At 36.0% G+C, this 17,625-nt stretch overlaps 1 protein-coding gene across 9 annotated transcripts in view; it reads right to left on the bottom strand.

The window, feature by feature from the left end:
- SMC5 (structural maintenance of chromosomes 5) overlaps window positions 1-17,625 on the bottom strand; it is a 93,371-nt gene that overhangs the window by 10,128 nt on the left and 65,618 nt on the right. For 5 of the 9 annotated variants that reach the window (XR_014822603.1, XM_021064741.2, XM_021064744.2 and 2 more), the window contains 6 exons: window positions 17,492-17,586; window positions 16,221-16,353; window positions 13,650-13,823; window positions 13,373-13,542; window positions 10,821-10,944; window positions 10,341-10,463 (listed from right to left, as the gene is read on the bottom strand). Coding sequence is in view for 4 of the 9 variants with exons in the window: in XM_021064741.2 (XP_020920400.1) it covers window positions 10,341-10,463; window positions 10,821-10,944; window positions 13,373-13,542; window positions 13,650-13,823; window positions 16,221-16,353; window positions 17,492-17,586 (819 nt within the window). In the remaining 5 variants the exon portion in view is untranslated. Of the gene's footprint in view, window positions 1-10,340; window positions 10,464-10,820; window positions 12,201-12,570; window positions 13,543-13,649; window positions 13,824-16,220; window positions 16,354-17,491; window positions 17,587-17,625 lie in introns of those variants that run through there. The other 4 variants (XR_014822618.1, XR_014822632.1, XR_014822631.1 and 1 more) reach the window with 4 other exon arrangements.

The raw sequence follows: 17,625 nt of genomic DNA, 5'->3' as shown, positions 1-17,625 counted from the left end.
TTCTCACAACATGTACAGTATTATCTCCATTTTGCACAATAAAAAAGAGGATTTAAAGCAACTTGTCCAAGCTCTCACATTTAATTGGAGGCTGTCAGGATGCAAATCCATGCTCTTTTCTTATAGCACCCTGCCTCTCAGTGGGAGAGAAATGGACAAAGTAAAGCAAAGAAAGTATGTATGTCGTGGGGGCAGGGGATCCAGGAAGCTAAGAGCGGCTAGAAAGGCAATGATAAATGAATGACCTTAAAGAACAAATAAGAAATTGCTAAAAAGCAGCAGAAGACGTTCCCAGGATAGATGATTACAAATGTAAAGGCGTTGAAGCCTCAAGAGCCTGCTTATCTAGGCAACAAGAAATCCAGTGTGGATGGAACAGAGGTAAGGATGTAAAAGATTAGAGTGGCAAGGTGGGCAAGAGCCAGACGGCAAGTTTATATGAACAAGGACGGCATCACAGAAGGCCTTCTGTGGGCAACCATAGTTATAACCACCATCCTATATGTTAATTAATCTAATCCTCATTATCTTCTTAAAGAAATGTATTATCTCCCTTTTTACATGTGGCTCAAAGACATTAAGAAACTTCTCAAAGTTATGGAAACCGCAGGTGATTAGGTTCCTGAGAAAAAGAAAACAGGTCTAGTTTGCTTGTTCCATTAAACCTCAAACTTTGGTCTGCACAAAAAGTAGGAGGGCAGAGGTGGCAGGTAGGAGGAAGACTGGTAAAAGAGTACTGATGCCTAAGCCACATCCCTGATAAATTCAGTTAAGATCTCTGAGGCCAAGGCCTGGACATTTGTATTATTAACAAGATCTTCAGGTAATTTTTAGGCACACAAGTTTGACCGCAAAGAAAATAAACTAAGGAGTTCCTATCGTGGCGCAGTGGTTGGCGAATCTGACTAGGAACCATGAGGTTGCAGGTTCGATCCCTGGCCTTGCTAAGTGGATTAATGATCCGGCGTTGCTGTGAGCTGTGGTATAGGTTGCAGACATGGCTCAAATCCTGCGTTGCTGTGGCCCTGGCGTAGGCCGGCGGCTACAGCTCCGATTAGACCGCTAGCCTGGGAACCTCCATATGCTGCAGGAGCGGCCCTAGAAAAGGCAAAAAGACCAAAAAAAAAAAAAAAAAAAAAAGAAAAGTAACTAAGACAAAAGTTATAAAAAGTCAAAGGAGGTATACTGGATTTATCTGAAAATGCAAGCAAGCCTTTATACTAATCACTTAGCATAGAGTTTCCTTGAATGGATTCCTTAGCCCCTATACCCAAAAGAAATAAAACGGTAAAGACTCCCAGTTACCCCAACTCTTGTCTAGAGCCTGTAATACTCAGACAAATGTAAAACAAGAGACAGCTAGACAGAAACTAAACACTCCCAATGTCTCCTATTCCTGCTTCCTATTCGTCTGGACCTTGCTCAAATGGAGTATTACAACATTATAGGAAATAAATATTCCTGAATTGAATATTTGGGGCTCTGGGCTTAGGAGAACAAAAGCTCATCAAATAGTTTCCTTCTGTTAAGTGGTATGTGTCTAACAAAATCTTTATTGGAGAAAACCTTCTTTTTATACATACATGTTTGTGATACTTCACATAGCACCTGTTCTCCCCCACCACCCTGTAGTTCTTACTGAGTTGTGTGTATGGGGGGGGTATTTTTTTTTTTTAAGGAATACAAGTAAATAAGATAACGCTATAAATTCAGGCTAGTAAAAATGGCTTTATTTAAATTTCTGCATAGAGTCTAGCCTTTAACAGTTAAAAAACCATAGAAACATTTCATCTAAGGCACATGCGTAAAAAAATTACAAATTTACAAAATATTCCTCACCAACATCTCAGAAAAGATTACTGTGTAGGGACATACCCTGAAATTAATAAGTATTATCTTTTCTCTGAACTACATTTTGATAAAGTCCAATTGTTATGAAAGGTATACAGAAATACCACCTTGACATTGAACAAGAAAAAGCTTCTCTAAGAGGGCCCTCTAGTGGAAGAAATCTTATTGTTCACAGAATTTCTTACCAAAAGCTATGTTGCACATTAACACAGTTAAGTATTCTACTTAACAATTTATTAAAATAAGAGTGAAACAAAATGAAAGCCACTTTTGGTATAAAAGGAATTAAGGTCTAGGTAGCATAAACTTTTAAACATAAGTTGGAGATTAAAACATTTCTTTCACAATTTCCTTTCATACCAATACAAGAATCAAACTTCACTCCCATTTCTTTAAAAAAAAATTTATTATAGGAGTTCCCATCATGGCTCAGTGGTTAATGAATCCGACTAGGAACCATGAGGTTGTGGGTTCAATCCCTGGCCTTGCTCAGTGGGTTAAGGATCTGGCATTGCCGTGAGCTGGGGTGCAGATTGCAGACGCGGCTCGGATCCGGCATTGCTGTGGCTGTGGTGTAGGCTGGCAGCTGCAGCTCCGATTAGACCCCTAGCTTGGGAACCTCCATATGCCGCGGGAGCGGCCCAAGAAATGGCAAAAAGCCAAAAACAAACAAACAAACAAACAAAAAACCAACAAAAAAACCCCAAAAACAAACAAAAAATTTATTACAGTTGATTTACATTGTTCTGTCAATTTCTGCTGTACAGCAAAGTGACCCAGTCATACATATATATACACTCTTTTTCTCATATTGTCTTCCATCATGGTCTATCCCAGGAGACCGAATATATAGTTCCCTATGCTATACAGCAGGAACACACTGCCTATCCATTCTAAATGTAATAGTTTGCATCTATTAACCCCAAACTCCCAGGCCATTCCACTCCCCCTCCCTTGCTTGGTAACCACAAGTCTCTCTGTGTCTGTGAGTCTGTTTCTGTTCTGCAGGTTCATCTGCGCCACATTTTTATTCCACATATAAGTGATAATAATCATATGGTATTTGTCTTCTTCTTTCTGACTTCACTTAGTATGAGAATCTCTAGTTCCATCCATGTTGCTGCAAATGGCATTATTTTGTTCTTTTTTATGGCTGAGAGGTATAACTTCATTCAGGGCTGGCTATTGTAAATAGTGCTGTGATGAACACTGGGGTGCATGTATCCTTTGAATTACGGTTTTCTCGAGATAGGTGCCCAAGAGTGGGACTGCTGGGTAACATAGTAGTTCTATATTTAGTTTTAAGGAATCTCCATACTATTCTCCCTAATGCTTGTACTAATTTATGTCTCCACCAACTGTGTCGGAGGGTCCTCTCTTCTCCACATCCTCTCTAGCATTTATTGTTTGTAGACTTTTTGATGATGGCTATTCTGACTGATGTGAGATGATACCTCACTGCAGTTTTGCTTTGGATTTCTCTACTAAGTTGAGAATGTTGTCATGCACTTTTTGGCTATCTGTATGCCTATTTTAGAGAAATGTCTACTTAGATCTGGGCATTTTTTTGATGGGATTTTTTTGGTTTTTGATGTTGAGCTGCATGAACTGTCTATACATTTTGGAGATTAATCCCTTGTCGGTCACTTCATTTGCAAATATTTTCTCTCGTTCTTTGGGTTGTCTTTTTTGCTTTGTTTATGGTTTCCTTTGCTGTGCATAAGCTTTTAAGTTTAATTAGGTCCCATTTGTTTATTTTCATTTTTATTTTCTTTACTCTAGGGGATGGATCCAAAAAGACTGCTGTGATTTATATCAAAGAATGTTCTGCCTATATTTTCCCAACAGTTTTATAGCAACTGGTTTTAAATTTAGGTCTTTAATCCATTTTGAGTTTATTTTTGTGTATGGTGTTTAAAAATGTTCTAATTTCATCCTTTTACATACAGCTGTCCAGTTTTCCCAGTATCACTTATTGAAGGGACTATCTTTCTTCTATTGTATATTCTTGCCTTCTTTGTCATAGATTAGTTGACCGAAGGTGTGTGGGTTTATTTCTGGGCTTTCTATACTATTCCACAGATCTATATTTGTTTTTATACCAGGATCATATTGTTTTGACTGTAGCTTTGTACCATAGCCTGAAGTTAGGGAGCCTGATTCTTCTCAGGATTGCTTTGGCTATTTGCAATCTTTTTTGTTTCCATACAAATTTTTAAAAATTTTATTCTAGTTCTGTAAGGAATGCCATTGGAAATTTGATAGGGACTGCACTGAATTTGTAGATTGCTTTGGATAGTACAGTCATTTTGACAAAACTGATTCTTCTAACCTAAGAACATGGTTTATTTCTCCATCTCTGTCATCTTCTATTTCTTTCAACAATGTCTTATAGTTTTTGGAGTACAGGTCTTTTGCCTCTTTGGGTTGGTTTATTCTTGGGTAATTTATTCTTTTTAATGCAATGGTAAATGGAATTGTTTCCTTACTTTCTCTGTCTGATCTTTCACTGTTAGTGTATAGAAATGCAACAGATTGCTGTGCATTAATTTTGTATCTTGCAACTTTACCAGATTCATTGAGGAGCTCTAGTTTTCTGGTAGTAAATTTAAGATTTCCTGTGTACAGTACCATGTCATTTGCAAACAGTACAGTTCTACTCATCCTTTTCCAATTTGGATTCCTCCTGTGTCTTCTCTGTTGTGGCCAGGACTTCCAAAACTATGTTTAAATAAAAGTGGTCAGAGTGAACATCTTTGTCTTGTTCCTGATTTCATCACATCAGGGCATATAAATGCTTGTAGTACTCTCTTATGATCCTTTGTATTTCAATGGTGTCAGGTGTAACTTCTTTTTCATCTCTAACTTCATTGATTTGAGCCCTCTCCCTTTTTTTCTTGATTAGTCTGGCTAGAAGTTTATCAATTTTGTTAATCCTTTCAAAGAACTACTTTCAGTGGTTCCTATTGTTTTCTTTGTCTCTATTTCATTTATTTCTGCTCTGATATTGATTTCTTTCTACTCACTTGGATTTTGTTTTTCTCTTTCTAGCTGCTTTAGGTGTAAAGTCAGGTTGAGATTTTTCTTGTTTACTGAGGTAAGATTGTACTGCTATAAACTTTCCTCTTAGAACTGCTTTTGCTGCATATCAAGGTTTGGATCATTATATTTTCATTGTCATTTGTCTCTAGGTATTTCCTGATTTCCTTTTTGATTTCATCAGTGATCCACTGGTTGTTTAGCAGCATAATGTTTAGCCTCTACATGTTATTTTATTTTTTTTACAGTTTTTTCTTGTATTGGCTTCTAATCTCATAATGCTGTGGTCAGAAAAGTCTCCTAACACCCTTTTAATGTCTGCAGGATCTGTACTGTTATGTTCTCCTTACTATTAAATTCCTCTTTACTACACTGTAGCGTGGAAACTCTCCAGGCAATAAGCTAAGGCAACTGTAAGGCTCACCTGGTTTTTTTTTCCCTTCTGTTAGGGATCACTGTCCTGTGCTGCCTGTTAGCCATGTCTGAAAATCATTGTTTTATATATTTTGTACCATATTTTAGTGGTTTAAAGTGAGAGGGTAAATTGGGACCCTGTTATTTCATCATGGCCAAAAATGAAAGCTTTTTACTCTATGGAAAATGTCAAACATATGAAAGTAGAGAGAAGAGTGTACAATAAACATTCATGTACCTTTCATCCAGCTTCAACAATTCTCAACTTATGACCATTAGAGTTTCAGCTATACTCCATCCCCAGATGGCCCCCACCCTGAATTATGTGGAAGTAATTCCAGATATTTTATTATCTCCTTTGTAAATATTACAGCAATGTATTTCTAAAAGATAAATATCCATAACCACATTATCAAATTAAAAATACTACCAACTGTAATATTATCAAATATTGAGTTAATACTCAAATTACTATTTCTTAGAATTCTTCTTTAACAGATACTTTTAACAGATACTTTATTCAGATCAGTCATGCCCATGCATTGCATTTGGTTAGTATGTTTTTAAGTCTCTTTTAGCTTGGATGCTTTCTTTCTTCTTTTTGTCTCAGATACTGCACTGCCCAATCAAGTAGGCACAAGTCATATGTGAGTACTAAGCACTTAAAATGTGGCTAGAGTTACTGAAAAACAAAATTTTTAATTTAAAATTAAAAATCATATGGAATGACTGGCCAACAGGGACTTGCTATATAGCACAGGAAACTCTACCCAATATTCTGTGATAATCTATATGTGAAAAGAATCTGAAAAAGAACGGATATGTGTACATGTATAACTGAACCACTTTGTTGTACAGCAGAAACTATCACAACCTTTTAAAACAAGTATACTTCAATAAAACTTTAAAAAATGGAAAAAAAAAGTACTTCAGCCACTGGAAAATATTTAGAATAATTTGAGTATATAAATTTACTTTTTTAATTCTAAGTTTTATAAAATCAAATACTGATCAAATATTTCTGATGAAAATTTATCATCTGAATTCAAATGTAACTATATAAGTGTGTATTTTAAGGACTTAGAATCAAAAAAGATATAGCTTCCTAATACTGATTACAGGTTGAAATAACTTAATATATTGAGTCGAAATACTATTATTATAGATCATTTTACCTATTTAGCTCACATTATATTTCTATTTAACAGTGCTAAAGTAAATGATTTGTCCTATATAGTCTCTCATATTCTAGATTTTGCTGACTGTATTCCTATGGAGTCATTTAGCATATTTTTTGCTTTCTTGTATTTTTCGTAAACTAGTTTTAGAACAGTGGTTCTAAAATGGGCCAATTTTGCTCCTCAAGGCAGTGTCTAGAAATACTTTTGGTTGTCACAACTGGGGGAAGGGTGTACTACTAGCTTCTAGCAAATACAGGCCAGAGATACTGGTAAAGAGAGCCCCTCACAAAAAGAATTACATAGTGCAAAATGCTGATAGTGCAGAGGTTCAGAAACCTTGTCTAGAGGCTTAATCAGACTGAAATTTGATTTTTTTTTGTAAGATTATTCACAGGTGGTATTCCATCAGGATACACATAGATATCTAGCTATCTTTTTTGTGATGTTAGCAGCTAATGTAATCCACTGATCCCTGTTTCATTTATTTGTTTATCCTAAATAACAATTTACATTAAAGAAGTCAGTGTAATGCTAGATTCTCTTTGCCATTTTTCAAAATCATGATCTTATTCCCTAATATCTTCCAAAAATGACCATTATTATTATTTCAGGTGCATTATGAATCATAGGTTTATATTTTTGAGTCTTTAGACCCAAAATGATCTCTTGTGCTCATTGTCCTTTTATTTTAAACCTTTCTAAATCTTTCTTTTAGATGTTAATCTCATATTATGCATAGTACTAGAATTTGAAAAAAGAAATTTTTTTCTTTTTATGGCCACTCCTGGCATATGGAAGTTCCTGGGTCAGAGACTGAATCTGAGTCACAGCTGTGACCCGAGCCACAGTGGCAGCAATACTGGATCCTTTAACCCACTGCACTGGGCCAGGGATCAAACTTGCACCTTTGCAGCAATCCAAACTGCTATCATCAAATTCTTAACCCACTGTGCCACAGCAGGAACTCCCAAAAAATATTTTTGAAAAAATGAATTATACCCTTTCACATTTAATGACATGATTAATGTTTGGCCTTAGTTCTGCCATTGTTTTATGGCATATTTATTTTTGCATCATATATATATACATTAAATACCTCATCTTTAGTGATGTGACCTGTTTTATACTATTTCCTTCCCTCTTTATTGTACATTTTTTTGGCATTTAGGGAAGCTTCTGTTTTTATTTGAAAGATTATTTTTGTGCAAAGACATTATATAACATCCTTAGGGTCTTAATATCTTTTTTTGAGATACGGTGTCAGTTCCCACTATAAACAATATTGAAATTCTCTCACATCTCCCACTCCCAAAGAACCTAATTTGTATTAACATCCTTTCATTTCCTGATAGTACCTATAGGACAATCAGCAAATATATTCGATTTTACATATACTGCCTCCCTTCTCCTCTGTTTATAATGCTGTGCCTTTAGCTATTGCCTTCAAAACCTTCATAACCTTATAACCTCATACTTGCTTTACTGTCTCCTTAGTCTATCATGTAGTTGTATTTCTCCTCAGGAATCAGCTTTGTTCTGCAAAGTAGTATCAGTTGGTTTGAGAGTTCAAATGGCTTTCACCACCTGACCCTTCCAAACCAAATGAGGCCTCTTTCTTTTAGAGATGAGTACCTGCTGACTTGATTTTTGGATTGAGACTTGCCTCTGCTTCTTCTTTTTTTTTTTTTCATTTATTTTATTTTATTTTTTATAATTTATTTTTTTTCCCACTGTACAGCAAGGGGATCAAGTTATCCTTACATGTATACATTTTTCCCCCACCCTTTGTTCTGTTGCAATATGAGTATCTAAACATAGTTCTCAATGCTACTCAGCAGGATCTCCTTGTAAATCTATTCTAAGTTGTGTCTGATAAGCCCAAGCTCCCGATCCCTCCCACTCCCTCCCTCTCCCATTAGGCAGCCACAAGTCTATTCTCCAAGTCCATGATTTTCTTTTCTGTGGAGATGTTCATTTGTGCTGAATATTAGATGCCAGTTATAAGTGATATCATATGGTATTTGCCTTTGTCTTTCTGACTCATTTCACTCAGTATAAGATTCTCTAGTTCCATCCATGTTGCTGCAAATGGCATTATGCCATTCTTTTTTATGGCTGAGTAGTATTCCATTGTGTATATACACCACTTCTTCTTCTTACCACAAACTTTCTGATACCATGCCAAACGTGATGCTGCTACTTTGATCTTACCCACTTACATTCTGGAGTTTGCAGATGTTGTATAAAAAAATTTGACATTTGTCTCTGGTTCTTTGGATTGAGACTCTAAAATGCTAAGGATTTTCTTTTTTTTGTCTTTTGTTTCTTCAGGCCTGCACCCACAGCACATGGAGGTTCCCAGGCTGGGAGGTCTAATCGGAGCCACAGGTGCCAGCCTATGCCAGATCCAAGCCGCTTCCGAGGCCTATATCACAGCAACACTGGATCCCCAGCTGTGGGAGGGGCGGGGGGCAGGGATCGAACTGAGCGAGGCCAAGGATCAAATCTACAACCTCATGGTTCCTAGTTGGATTTGTTTCTGATGTGCCATGATGAGAACTCTGAAAATGCTAAGGATTTTCTGAGTGATAGGAATGTCTTTGTTGTTTATGAGGTCCTAGGATCGATCACACCTGGGCTTAAGCTAAGGAGATGACTAAGAATGAGGGCTGGCAATGCCAGAAAGACAAATTATGTGATTAGAGGGTTGGGGCTTTGAGTCTTACTACTACACATCTAATCTCTTGACTTCCAGGAGGAGACCTCCAGAGCTAGAGACTGAGTTCAGCCACATGGCCAGTGATCCAGTCAGTCATGCCTAGGCAATGCAACCCCTATAAAAACCATTACCGTGAAGCTCCCTAGAGCTTCTTTGTTGGTGATCACACTGATTTCACCAAAAAAGGGTACAGAAACTGTTAGGTACCCTCACCCCATACGCCTCTTCATTTGACCAGTAGTGATTTGTATCCTTTACAGTAAGACTACAATGGTTAAGTACAGCCTCTTCTTGAATTCTGTGAGTCATTCTAGTGAATTACTGAATCTGAGGGAGTCACAGGAGAACCTCTGAATTTGTAGCCAGTTGGTCAGAAGTGCAGGTAGCCTGGAGATCCCTGAACTTGGAGCTGGCATCTGAAGTAAGGGCAGTTTTATTGGGGGCTAAGCCCTTAACTTACACAGCCTGATGCTAACCCTGAGTGGTCAGTATGAGAATATACTGCAGTACACCAGTAGGGACACTTTAAAGCTTAGTTTGTGGTTGTTATGTTATCCTAGTTGCTCTTCTATTTTTGGGAAAGAAATGTGCAAGACTCAAAACTGCCACAGTCACTACTCTTTTGTTACTAGTTCTTTGGAATTTATCTTAACCTAGTATACCACCACCCTGCCCCCTCCCAGTTTCAATATCTCATTTCAAAGATACTAACAGAAGACTAAATCACCAAGATTACACACTAAGGCCACTCTTAGTGTTGATTACAACTCATCTGCAATTTACTTTATAAGATACAAATTGCAAAAAAACCTACTAGTTGCTGTTTGATAATAGTAATGACGATAACTTACATGGATTAAGAAAGCAGACATGAGACACTCGTTTCCAAGGGACTAAATCAGATACTCTGATTTCTTTTTTTTTTTTTTGATAATTACTACCCCTCCCCCCACCAAATAACATAACATGCAGCATACATACAAGTATTCCAAATATTGCTTCCTTGTCAGCAGGATGCATTAAATTCATAAATTAAAGAGCACATAACAAACTGCATATTGAAAGGGATGATATAAGTATGTATGTTTTCAAAGTGGTCTAAATCCCCAAATAAAAAATAAAACCAAAAATTTTACCTCTGTGAGACGTAGTTGTGATGAAGCAGCCATATAATCTGACTCCAATTTGTTCTTCTTAGAGATCACTGTAGTATTTTGAAGAATTAAATCTACTTTTTGTATATGCAAAGAAGTACAAATCTAGGAATAAAAAACCCCTAAGAGTTTAATTTGTTTTAAAACTAAGAAAAATAAGTTTCTTTTAAAAAACAAAATTATAAAATATGGAAAAAATAACATTTTTCTAATATGACTGATACCTCTCTCAATTCTTCTTATAATTTTCTTCTAAGAGAATTTTTAAGTTTTCCTGTATATTTGTATCATCTAGAATAAAATAGTTAGCTTAATGAGTGCTTTTGACCAATTTAACTAATGTATACCAAGAAACGTCAAACAGAAAACTGAAATTATTGATATTGATAAAAATCTATTGCTAAGATTTTACTATCTACTTGCACTCAAAAAAATATGACTCATATCAAGAAAATGCCTTACCTTTAATAGGTTTGTTAATTCTGTAACAAGTTTTGCTTTTTGAACATTTATTTCTTTGATTTTTGTATTAGCTTTTCTCTCCTCCTCTTCAAGGTTGCAAGTATCCTGTTCCATCAGCTTTAAACTGTATGAAGTGCATAATGATACAGTAATCAGAAAAAACACAAGAATGGAGGCCAAAGCCTTAGGTTCCCTGCTATTTTATGGGCTGTTTAGCAATGCTACTCAGATGTGTTAACTGCTAGCATTTAGATTAAACAATCATTTTATACAACCAGTCAGGATTGAAAAAAAGTATTTTTTGAGATACGTTATGTGCCCAGCATAATCTAGCTACATAATGCTAGTGCTAATGGTATAGGATCTGGAGTCAGAAAGATGATTTGAATTTCCTCTTTGTCACTAATGAGCTGTCTAACTGAACAAGATACTCTTCTGAGCTTCGGTTTTTCCATCTATAAATTGGATATAATAATAGTACCTTTCCTATAGGGCTTTGGTGAAAATTTTAAAAAAGGCCAATGACGCAGTATAATTAGCGTGTAGCCTATAACTGATAAACACTGTTTACAAATACAGTCCCTTCTGTTAAGGAGCTAAACTAGACACTTTATTCATGGCATACTACTTTTTCTTTGAAGAATGATGGATAAACTATGGTTATTCTGACTTTGGTATTAAGCAAATTTCCTTTTCCACCAAAAGTGAATGAAGCGTAAGCCTATCTTAAGTGATTAAAAAAAAATTACTGATAATATTTGTTGCCAGGAGTTCCCATTGTGGCTCAGTGGTTAACGAATCAAACTAGGAACCATGAGGTTGCAGGTTCAATCCCTGGCCTTGCTCAGTGGGTTACAGATCCGGTGTTGCCGTGAGCTGTGGTATAGGTTGCAGACGTGGCTTGGATCTGGCGTTGCTGTGGCTGTGGTGTAGGCCGGCAACTTCAGCTCCGATTAGACCCGTAGCCTGGGAACCTCCATATGCCACAGATGCAGCCCTAGAAAAAGACCAAAAAAAAAAACCCCAAAACTTGTTGCCAATGATAGGATTCAAGCTGTCAAGTAAAAATCAGAATTTTGGAAACTTTTTATCCACCACTGTGTGCTTCACAGCTTCCCAATTCTAAAGGCTCTTCTGATTAGACTGGAGATAATGTGATTCTTAAAAATATTACACGATAAGGAGTTCCCGTCGTGGCGCAGTGGTTAACGAATCCGACTAGGAACCATGAGGTTGCGGGTTCGGTCCCTGCCCTTGCTCAGTGGGTTAACGATCCGGCGTTGCCGTGAGCTGTGGTGTAGGTTGCAGACGCGGCTCGGATCCCGTGTTGCTGTGGCTCTGGCGTAGGCCGGTGGCTACAGCTCCTATTTGACCCCTAGCCTGGGAACCTCCATATGCTGCGGGAGCGGCCCAAGAAATAGCAACAATAGCAACAACAACAACAACAAAAAAAAGATAAAAGACAAAAAAAAAAAAAAAAAAAAAAAAAAAAAAATATTACACGATAAAATGTTATCTGAAGATCTACATGACTTGGTGAGCCAATATTTTCCAAATGATCACTGCATAATATAATAAAGTCATTTATGGGTAAAAGAAGCACTTAAAGTAATGTAAGAGTATACAACTTCACTGATGATTTCAGATTCCATTTGCAATTAAACTTTAACTTGGCAAGCTGTGATGTAACATTAAAGAGTATACGTAACACTTGGAGTTCTCGTTGTGGCACAGTAGAAACAAATCCAACTAGGAACCATGAGGTTGTGGGTTCAATTTCTGGCCTCACTCAGCAGGTTAAGGAGCTGTGGTGCAAATCACAGACACGGTTCGGATCCCGCGTTGCTGTGGCTGTGGTGTAGGCTGGCAGTTGTAGCTCTGATTTGATTCCTAGCCTGGGAACTTCCATATGCCACAGGTGCTGCCCTAAAAAGGAAAAAAAAAAAAAAAAAAAATGCACACACACACACACACACACACCACTGAAAAGTCTATTAAAGCACTCCTCCCTTTTCCAGCTGCTTATCTATGTGAGGTCAGATTTTTTTTTCTTCAACGCAAACATCTTAGAACCGAATGACTGCAGAAGCACATATGAAAAAACTGATTTCACCTAAAGAGATTTACAAAAAGGTAAAAAAAAAAAATGCTACTCTTCTTGCTAAATGTATTTTGTTTGGACAAACAGTTGTTTTTCATAAATATTTTATGTTAACATATAATGAATTATTTTTAATGAATTAATTTCTAATGTGGTAAATATCAATGGATGCAATCCATATAAACAAAACTTCCTTAAGGTCCTCAATAATTTATAATAGAAAGGGGTTCCAGGGATGAGAACAGCTAATGAGGGAACAGGAAAACAACATTTAAGATTCACCTACCTTGTCCTGTGTTTTGGTGGTAGAATTAAAATCTGAGAGAGAAGTGATTACAGAACTTCCCTGTGGGAATTGTGTCATCATTCCAGGGTATAACTAATAATATCCTCACAGTGCTTTTGTACCAGCCCCTGACAGCCCTTACCCCAGAACAGGCTGAAAAGATACCTTCCCAGTTTGGAATTGATTTTTTGTTCCAGTTGTCTTTTCTTGGTTTTCCTTTCAAGAAGCTCCTTCTTCTTTTGTCTAAGTTCATTATCTTTGTGTTCCAGATGTTTGTTTGTCTCACGTAAGGTAATCATCCCTGATTCTACTGCTTGCAATTTTCTATTAATTTCCTATGGAATATGCAAAATTGTTAGTATATTGAAAAAACTGTCTAGTTGAAAAAATATCAATTGGACTTCTACTAGTTTAATAATCACACTAAATTAAAATGACCAACCTTTAGCTGTTCCTCTAAGTGTCGTCTTTGCTCTAGATCCACAGTGACTGTGAGAAATTGGGCTACTTTTAGGGATGTGTTACTAGAAATAACTTTGTTTGAATAAAAAGAAGCTTTCACCACATACTTTTCTTCTGCTGTATAAATTTGTTTTAATCGGGTTTCTTGTATTACCTATAATGTAAAATAAACATTCAGTGCACATTTCAGAATGATTATATTTTTAAAAGACTAAATAAAGCACTAAAAATATGATCAAAGTGAATTTTAAAAGATCAAAACATATATTTTCATTTATGTTTTTTGAAAAATGTATCCAACATTTCAGGTGATATATTTCAGGTTATATTGTGGAAAGCAACACTAAGGAAGAGAGAATTGAGAGAAAAACCAAGACACTGAGCAAAGTCAGCTATACTTCTACTTGAGTATACAATCTCTCCCCAGTAAGTATACTTTTGGATTTCTGTTTTATCTATAGAAGAGATGCCAAGAGTCAGTAGCCCAGTTGAGTGAACTGTGATATCTCAAGTCATTTACTCTCTCCTCCCCTCAGTTATATCGTTCAAAGATACATAATCTTATATACTTAATTCCTGTATATTTAGGGAATACTTAATACAAGCAACTTTCCAAGGACTTCAAAGACTTTTTTGCATTCTGGAGATCTTTTCTTTCAAGAACTTATACGAGGAATTTCATACATTAATGCATATTCCAAACACCATAACATTATTGCATCTGCTTCTATGTATTTATAAAAAGGCTATTGTACTGCAGGCTTTTCCAATGTCTAAAGGTTGTTCTTGTGGCTTGTTTCTGCCCAGAAATCTATAGTCTAAATGAAGAGATAATACTTAGTTTAACGGGATATAAGCTGGCATCCACAAATGCTTAATAATTTTAAATGAAGGAAAAACCTAACTGAGATTAGCCTACCCAAATTTCATGCACATTGAAACTGGTAAGAGTGGTAAGTGCATTCTCAGCAAAAAGAACATTATAAGCTAAGGAGGTCATCAGACAATTTAAACACAGAGTCTCAGAAATTAACCAGAGAATAATTCTATAAACAATATAATCATTTAGAGAATCTAAAATGTTAAGACCTGATAATAAAGCAAAACATTCACTAAAGAATGCATTTTTATATTAAGGAAGAAATATTATTCAGTAGACATGAAACATTAAAACAGTAAATGTCCTCAATGAAGGTTTGCATCTTCTGAAAGATGGCCAAGACAAAGTCAAGGACTTTACTAGGTGTCTGACTTTGCTTTATTGTACACAATGTTATTTTTCTACAGTTGAAGTTCTCTAGGTGACTTAAAATGTTAAAAAGTACAAAGTACATAGTAATTCAACTTGAAGTACTACTCAAAAAGTGAAAGGATTTTCCAAGTGCAATACTATCCTTCTGCCCAAAGTAAAGCTATGAAAGCCCCTACCAAAGTTTCTATAGTTTTTCTACAATAGTAAAGAATTTCTACTACCTTAATCTTCGGAGACAGTGCCTTACCTAAGCCTGAAGTTATGACAAAAATTGGTTTGGTCTATGGATATAGTCTTGTCCTCTTTTTTAAAACGCTATCCATTAGGACAGAACAGAGGTACACCCACATGGAGAGTGCTATTTTTGGTTTCCCCAATATGATATAATTTTTAATCCAAGACACAGGTAATTTACCATAATAATAATTTGCTGGTCTTTGCAAAATGGGTTGATAATGAGCCTCCATTTCTATCTTCTGTTAATGAAGTATACAGAGGTCCCAAATTACAAATGACTATCCTAAGGATACTTGAAGACTAGTTGTTAAAAATTTAAAACGCATAGACATTCAGTATTTTAAATAGCAGTTAGGTCTGCAAATGGGTCCTAGACGCATACAGCACTTTTAAAATGGCAATTTTTGGTGTTATGGAAAAATCTGTTCTAGGAGTGACTTCTTCCCTCTTTCTGCCTATGATAAAAGCAATGAACGTGGTTTGGAGTCTTGGAGATTACTTTCAAGGAGAAAACTCCGAGCAGCATTAACAGAATGTAGGTACCTAGAGCTTATGTAGCTCTATTAGCCAGGAAAATGAGATCCTATTAAGGGTGGTCTTTCATCTATGAGATAATCTTAAGTGGAAGCTTTAAGGGGAGGGCTTATCAAAATAGTTCTTTATCTCAGCCTACTATCCTTAAGTATAATCTTTCTGAAAAATAATCTAAATGATTAAACTTAATAATTTAAATGATTAAATTACTACTGTTTGAACAAAGGTTTGTTAAGCAAGGCAGAATCAGATAAGAAAGCCAAGTGCCTCTTTTCAGGTTTTAACCTTATTTACCATACAAATATCAAGTATCTAGTTACTCTTGGTAGCTCCACATCACTCCCATCATTAAATGTTAGTCAACTTTCACTGTCCTGTGTCATATTAAAAATGTAAAACACCAAGATAATTTCTGTATGGTTAAAAACCATGATATGTTTATTAAATTTTTCACAATTTTTCCTAGACTTTAAGCTAGGAAGTTTTAACAAAATGACATTTTTTATACTGATTCAGTAATTTTTTTACCTGTTCAATTATTTCTCTAGTTCTTTCAGTTCCTACAGGAACTTCATGAATGTGATACTGGCGACAAAGGTAACTCATGACAGGATCAGGTGCATCAAATAACTCTCGCAAATAAGAGAAAAATCCATATTGTCTGAAAGGAAAAAAATCTCTTAGGTTTCTCAAAATATCATCTTAAAAACTCTGCTAGTTTACAAATGACACATAAATAATAAGGAAAATTATAAATTATTTAAAGATGGTACAGGAAGTCTTTTTTCTTTGTGGTTTTTTTTTTTTTTTTGTCTTTTTAGGGCTGCACTCATGGCATATGGAAGTTCCCAGGCTAGGGGCTGAGTCACAGCTGCAGCTGCCAGCCACAGCCACAGCATACCCACACCAGATCCGAGCCACATCTGCGGCCTATACCACAGCTCATGGCAATGCCAGATCCTTAACCCACTGAGTGAAGCCAGGGATTGAAACTGCATCCTCATGGATACTAGTCAGATTTTTTACCACTGAGCAAAAATGGGAACTCCTTCATTTGTATATTTTGAAGTTACTTAACATTAAGTGATTAGTATTCAGATTTATTTCATCAGAAAAATTTAATATTTTTGTATTTATGATTACAAAGTATTAATCTCTTTGTTCTGTCATTGCTTTTCCACAGAGTTAAGACTATTTACTTATAGCGGTTTATAACTGCAGTTTTTCTATTTAATTCTTTTGGAAATTATTTTTGCATTATGAAGTGATGATTTATTTTACTTTCTTTTTTTTTTTTTTTTGTCTTTTTGCTATTTCTTGGGCCGCTCCCGCAGCATATGAAAGTTCCCAGGCTAGGGGTCTAATCGGAGCTGTAGTCACCAGCCTACGCCAGAGCCACAGCAACGCCAGATCCGAGCCACGTCTGCAACTTACACCACAGCTCACGGCAACGCCAGATCGTTAACCCACTGAGCAAGGGCAGGGACCGAACCCGCAACCTCATGGTTCCTAGTCGGATTCGTTAACCACTGCGCCACAACGGGAACTCCTATTTTACTTTCTTAACTAACCAACTATTTTAGTATCTTTTATTAGATAGTCCATTATTGTTCCAGTGATTTGAAAAATCACCGTCATATACTAACAATACTATGATCTATTACTGGGCCTAGATTTTTCCTTATTTTAGACTTAAGTAGAGGTCCTAAAAGAAAATAATATGGCCTATAACAAATAGGTAAATGATGATTTAATATTCAAAGGAACAGCTTAGTTGTAATAATATTTTCAAGACTTACTTTAGTTCATTCAAAGATCTTGAGGGTACTTTGTCTGCATATGAACTCTCAGGAGCAATAACAGCATTTACTCTTAATTTTTTATTGTCACGAACCTGAGTATAAGGAAAATACTACTTTAATTATCATATATA

Source organism: Sus scrofa, chromosome 1 (genome assembly GCF_054392235.1).
Source record: "Sus scrofa isolate SSC_HxYL_T2T_F1_AM1 chromosome 1, Sscrofa_HxYL_maternal_Yorkshire_Landrace_v2.0, whole genome shotgun sequence".
Classification (NCBI taxonomy): domain Eukaryota; kingdom Metazoa; phylum Chordata; class Mammalia; order Artiodactyla; family Suidae; genus Sus; species Sus scrofa.
The sequence above is the reverse complement of the archived record's forward strand: the minus strand, read 5'-3'. Positions and strand labels throughout refer to the sequence as shown.